Genomic DNA, 6,489 nt, shown 5'->3' on the forward strand with positions numbered 1-6,489 from the left:
AAACAACACACTTTTTTTCTCTCTCTCTCTCTTGCAGAATTTCTCTAGAACATCCTAATCAACCGAAAAATACTTATAATTATACCAGCACCAAAAAAAAAAACTAAACTTTGAACAAATATTTTCTCTAAACATAAAAATTGTTTGTCACTTTGAATTCATTTCTGCTCTGTAAAATCTCTGAGCTATGGCGACCTCTGTGTTTCTACGATCATCTCTCAATAGACGAATGGTACCTTTCTTCTTTTGTCAATTTTCTATTTCTGCTTTTTTTTTAAAAATTTTTGTTTGGTTTTTTGTTGATGTTGTTGGAGTTGGAAGGAGAATTATGCAAATGGGTTGGACTAAATTTGCTTAATTTCTGGGTTAGTTTAGTTGGGGTTTTATTGTTGAATGTAATATTTGGTTATGTTTTTTTTTTAATTGATGTTCTCTGCATTTTGTGTAGGAGATTTTTTGTGTTTGTGTGTGTTATGACTATAATTGGAAATTTATGTGGGAATATGATTTTGTGGGTTTTAATTTGATACTCCCTCTGTTTCAAAATATAAGTTATTTACGCTTTACGAAAATTTGTTTTGACCACAAATATCTCTCAAATACGATAAGTAAAAATTATAAAAATTATACCGTTGGATTCGTCTTGAAAAATACTATAATAATATTATTTTTTAAAATTTTATATCAACATAAATTGAGAGTAATTAACAGTCAAAGTTCGATCTCGAACATCGTGCGTGCCTTATATTGTGAAACGGAGGGAGTAGCAAATTTGTTGGTAGTTGTTTAGTTGAGGTGGTGAATTCTACATGGGGCTAAGCTTAGCTCAGCCAGTGCAATAAGAGGTTTGACAAAATCGCCTCGTAATCGTGCTGTGAGTCGGGGTTTGAACTTGGGACCTTAAAGTACCTTTAGCGTGAGTGATGAGCCAAGTACTAAGTTGAAACAAGCTTAGAGAAACTATTGGTTGCCGAGGTTAATGGCGTAGAAAACGCTAAGGAAAACGTTTCGAAAGCCAGATGTTGTGTGTCCATGGCGTTTTTTTTTTGTGCATCAGAATTGTTGCATTAACTGGAGTGACAATTTGTTACAAGATTAGTGTAAAATCACTTTGTGGGAATTGATTGCATTATCTATTATATGATAGTACAGTTTGTTATATTGACATTTCACTATGTAGATAGGATGGCTGAGAGTGGGAGACAGTTAAAAGAATGTTGGTTGGGAACGGACTATTAGAATTGCTTGGGAACGGACTATAGTTTGTTTGGAATAAATGAAATCAGGGCTGTGGGCATTTGGCAGCTCAATCTCCGTAGAATATAGATGATAACTTAGGAACTTATCTTTGTTGTGTCATTATTGTACTAGATGATGAATACTTACAATTTCCTTAGAGCTAATAAGTGGATAGTTGATTGTATTAGTTGTTTTGACTAGTTGATTGTGTTAACTGTAGTTGATTGTATTAGCTGTTTGTATAAATATGTTTGGTAAGTAGTTGATAGCTAATTGGGTAAAATGATCAATAAAGTACATAATTCATTATTGTACTTTTTGTTTATCAATGTGTAAGCTTTTTCAAAAAGAGCTTTTTGGACACAATCAGCTTGTTCAAACCTCTCTTTACCAAACACTCAAATTAGAGGATTGAATCCTCTAATATGAGTCCAGACCTCTCTTTACTAAACAGGGGCCCAAGTCTATTAAGTGGACCTCTAAGTTCGAAACTTCTAATAACTTTTCTCCGACAGACTGATCTTTGTGCATCTAAGATTCTTTATTGCTGTTTTGTTTTCCGAAGAAAATGTTATAGAGCTTTTCTTTTGGTTTTGTACCCCGAGCATGTATATGTGTATGCTGCATGTACGAAACTGGGTACAAAGGTGGTGTAATGGTATAGACCTGTTTATTGGGCGGATTGGGCTTTACTGGTGCGGGTTAATAGTGGGTCCACCTTATTATTAGATCAAAACAGTCCGCGCCATGCGATTTGATCAGAGGCGGGCATACAATGGATTAAGCCATTTAGGAGACAGGAGTGAAGATAGGTAGGACAATTTGATACATACATGAAACTAAACCATATGTACATTTTCCACCTATCTTTCTTTTTTGTAATTTATCGGTGTATAGTCTGTAATTTGACCCTACAACTAAGTTTATTTGGCTACCCGCCCACAAAAGTTTCCGACAGCTGATGCCAATTGCATTGGATTAATTTGCTTTAACTTCTGGTTCAATCTTTTGGCTAGAAAATATCTTTTACTCTTTGGGATGCTGCTTGAAACTAAACTGCAGCTGCCGTTCTGACTTCTGATCTTTCCATGTACCTGATTCTTTCTGAAGAGAAGTCAAGTCTTGTTAGTAGCTAAAATATATCAGTAGGATTTTTGTGCAGCTTCTTTGTTGTTGTGTGAGGATGATGAGGTTGACTATTGCAACTTACTGTTACCCCAATTTCTCTTTGCAGTTGGCTGGCAATCTGAACTCGTCATGGCTTCCCCCAGCTTTGGTTGGTAGATGGATGAGTTTGACGAGGCAATTCAGGTATATGTTCAATATGCCTTGAAATTTGTGTTTCGCCTTTATTGTACACTTCTAAAATTATCATCCTATCTTGCAGCTCAAAACCCACGGGTAATGAAATTATAGGCATTGATCTGGGTACTACTAACTCATGTGTGGCAGTCATGGAGGGAAAGGTTGGTCTTCTGTATCCCTCTCTCCTAAAGCTTTTAGTTAAATAGGCTCATGCCTCACTTATGTCTGACTTGAAGTTGACTGATTCTGCAGAGTGCAAAAGTGATAGAGAATGCCGAAGGAGGTCGGACAACACCTTCAGTTGTTTCCTTCAATCCTAAGGGGGATTTACTGGTGGGAACACCTGCAAAAAGACAAGCTGTTACAAATCCACAGAATACCTTTTTCGGAACTAAACGTTTAATAGGAAGGCGTTTTGATGACCCTCAAACACAGAAAGAGAGTAAAATGGTTCCTTTTAAGATAGTTAGAGCTCCAAATGGAGATGCCTGGATTGAAACTACTAGTGGACAGCAGTATTCTCCTAGCCAGATTGGAGCATTTGTTCTGACTAAGATGAAGGAAACTGCAGAGGCTTATATAGGGAAGAGCATCTCCAAAGCTGTAATTACAGTTCCTGCCTATTTTAATGATGCTCAGAGACAAGCAACAAAAGATGCTGGAAAGATTGCAGGTCTAGATGTGCAACGAATCATAAATGAACCAACAGCTGCCGCACTTGCATATGGGTTGAATAACAAGGAAGGTGTTATAGCGGTTTTCGATCTTGGAGGTGGAACTTTTGATATTTCTATTCTAGAGATATCAAATGGTGTGTTTGAGGTGAGGTTGTGTTGGAGATTTAGAGTATAAAGTTTAATTCATATTATATTGTTTGAATCGCTTGGTTATGTTGTCGTAATTCAAACAATATATGTACTACTATGCTACGTCTGATTCGTGTTTAGTTTCATCGAAGTTTGATGAACAATGAACACTCGCTCAATGCATTCGCACCAAGAGGCACCAAGGGGTTGCACAGCTTGCACCTTGCGAGCCTTGGGCCTGCGCTGAAATTGATCGCACGGTGCAATCAGTGTCGCATCTCGCGACTCGCAAAGGATGTCGCACCTCGCGACATGCTTGACTGGGCGTGTTTTGCCCGTGCTGATTCGCGATTTTCTGACTGTTATTCAAAGTTTCGTTTTGTTGTCTGATGTTGAGAAAACTACTTCTCTCATTTGCACACAAACTTGAAAGATCAAAATCAGAAATTATTCATCACTAAAATCTCACAAACTCATTTTCAATTGATAGTGTTCATAGTTGACCACTATTGTTTTCTTCTTTGTATCTTGAAGGTGAATTCCGTGAACCCGTGCTATACGAATAGGGTTGGAATATTACTTTTGGGAAAGTGAATCACGCCTAAAAGATTGTTCATCTTGCGACCCTTGTTTTTCGTAATTTCCTTGACAGTTTGCATTCCACTTAGTTTTCATTTCCCTCTCTACGCTTGGGCTAGTTGGCTGATTGTGTTGTGTTTGCTCTTGTCAGGTAAAAGCAACCAATGGTGATACTTTTCTGGGAGGTGAAGACTTTGATAATGCTTTAGTTGAATTCTTGGTGAGTGAGTTCAAGAAAACTGATGGCATTGATCTATCACAAGACAAGTTAGCTTTACAAAGGCTTCGGGAAGCTGCTGAGAAGGCGAAAATAGAATTATCATCTACCACCCAAACAGAGATAAGCTTGCCTTTTGTTAGTGCTGATGCGTCTGGTGCCAAGCATTTTAATATGACATTAACAAGATCAAGGTTTGAGAGTTTAGTGGAACATTTAATAGTTAGGACCAGAGACCCATGCAAGAGTTGTTTAAAGGATGCTGGAATATCCACCAAAGATGTGGATGAAGTCCTTTTAGTTGGAGGAATGACTCGTGTACCTAAGGTGCAAGAACTTGTTAGTGAAATTTTTGGAAAGACCCCGAGTAAGGGTGTCAATCCTGATGAAGCGGTAGCAATGGGTGCAGCTATTCAAGGTGGTATCCTTCGTGGGGATGTCAAAGAGTTACTCCTTCTGGATGTAACTCCACTTTCACTCGGTATTGAAACCCTTGGTGGTGTTTTCACAAGGTTGATCAACAGAAACACTACCGTCCCAACAAAGAAGTCTCAGGTACGTCTAGCTACTGTTGTTTCCCTAAATAGGTAATAATAAAATCCAAGCTAATGCCTATCCTAAAGTAGTCGTTAAGCATTACATCAGAATAACATAATCATTTACAAAGAGAACACGACGACTTATGGCCTTTGTTCTTGGGAAAGCCTTGAGAAAATATTTTGATTTAAAGCCTCCCAAAGGCACACCTCCATTGCTACACGCCTGCTCCTGTGCCGAAAACATCTTATAGGTGATAGCTGCACTATCTTCACATTGAAAGCTTTGGCCTTGTGAAGAAGACTTCCATATGAAATTGGTTCACTGGAATTTGAGGAAGTTAATCTGATTCTAAAGTATGACAGGAAAAACCTTCATTTTTGATCATATGGAATTGAAAAATCTAAGGAATATAAATATGCGTTTTATCTTTCCTTTCCAATACTTGCTCTTTTTTCTTTCTCAGCACAGTCTGATTTTCTGATAGAAAAGGGGCTAGTCCATTGAAACAACTTTCAAGTTTCTAAATCTTGGATGTGCGTGCACTTTGAAGATTAGCAATTATTCTTCTCTCAATGGTCGATTATTAATGTTAAGTATGGTTTGCTGGGAGGAAAGAAAAAGTAAAAACAACACTAGTAATTGATGTGGGTTAAGTGTAATCTTATTTGTTTACTTGTCGCCATCCTTTGCAATTTGTATTAAAAGATTGAGTGGTTAAGGGCCTGTTTTCCGGATAGAAAGTTCTAAATGTGTGTCTTGCTGACAGATATTCTCAACAGCATCAGATAATCAAACTCAGGTAGGAGTCAAAGTTTTCCAGGGTGAGCGTGAAATGGCAACGGACAACAAGCTCTTAGGCGAGTTTGAACTTCAGGGAATTCCTCCCGCACCTAGGGGGGTCCCTCAAATTGAAGTGACATTTGATATTGATGCGAATGGCATCGTCACTGTCTCTGCTAAAGACAAGACAACAGGCAAAGAACAGCAAATCACCATCCGATCATCTGGAGGATTGTCAGAGGCTGAGATTCAGAAAATGGTTCACGAAGCAGAGTTGCACTCTCAGAAGGATCAGCAGAGGAAAGCTCTGATTGAGGTCAGAAATAACGCAGATTCTACAATTTACAGTATTGAGAAGAGTTTGTCAGAATACAAGGATAAGGTCCCCGCTGATGTAGTGAAGGAGATAGAAACTGCTGTAGCTGATCTTAGGGAAGCTGTGCAGAAGGATGATGCCGATATAATTAAAACCAAGCTTGACACGGCCAATGCAGCAGTTTCAAAGATTGGACAACATATGGCTGGTGGCAGTGGTGGTGATGGTGGTGCTGGGGGTAGTTCTTCTGGCGGGTCTCCAGGCGGTGGCGATCAAACACCTGAAGCCGAATATGAGGAGGTAAAGAAGTGAACTTTCGGTCGTTCTGGTAGGAGACTTGAATCCTTGTTCACACTTCACACCTCAGTTCTGTGATTTTGGTTCCTAGATCCTCTGTAATTATTATTTTGAGTAGAATTTTAATAGGAACTCTGGAAACAAGATTTGCGAAGCAATCTCTCATAGATTCTAGTGCTAAAAATAAACCAGTTCATGTAATTTCAGGTTCGGGTCAAGTAATGGTTCACATCAAGTTCGCAGTTGTTCTTTTTCCCATTAGTGCAGGACAACCTAAGCTTATAAGTTATAAGTATAATCCAAATATCTTGCAACCCGAGATACCACTACAATATGCATAAAATTCTGTTAGGTATTTTAACTCATACCTTAATAAAATAGATACATATCCACCATAGAGAGAATCATAG

At 38.3% G+C, this 6,489-nt stretch overlaps 1 protein-coding gene across 1 annotated transcript; it reads left to right on the plus strand.

The window, feature by feature from the left end:
- On the plus strand, positions 1–6,314 carry LOC104897806 (heat shock 70 kDa protein, mitochondrial). The gene is made up of 6 exons (XM_010684752.4): positions 1–232; positions 2,474–2,550; positions 2,627–2,705; positions 2,797–3,366; positions 4,081–4,701; positions 5,453–6,314. Exons 1-6 carry the CDS (start codon positions 188–190, stop codon positions 6,092–6,094), a joined length of 2,034 nt encoding a protein of 677 aa, XP_010683054.2. The 5' UTR covers positions 1–187; the 3' UTR covers positions 6,095–6,314.
- The last annotated feature ends 175 nt before the right edge of the window (positions 6,315–6,489 follow it).

Source organism: Beta vulgaris, chromosome 6 (genome assembly GCF_026745355.1).
Source record: "Beta vulgaris subsp. vulgaris cultivar EL10 chromosome 6, EL10.2, whole genome shotgun sequence".
Lineage (NCBI taxonomy): Eukaryota > Viridiplantae > Streptophyta > Magnoliopsida > Caryophyllales > Amaranthaceae > Beta > Beta vulgaris.

What these genes read in the sequence shown, in the direction of transcription:
- LOC104897806 (XM_010684752.4), top strand. Translation starts at nt 188, where the DNA reads ATGGCGACCTCTGTGTTTCTACGATCATCTCTCAATAGACGAATG. An exon ending in TGGCAGTCATGGAGGGAAAG is followed by an intron (nt 2,706 to 2,796) that starts GTTGGTCTTCTG and finishes CTGATTCTGCAG; the next exon opens with AGTGCAAAAGTGATAGAGAA. An exon ending in TATCAAATGGTGTGTTTGAG is followed by an intron (nt 3,367 to 4,080) that starts GTGAGGTTGTGT and finishes TGCTCTTGTCAG; the next exon opens with GTAAAAGCAACCAATGGTGA.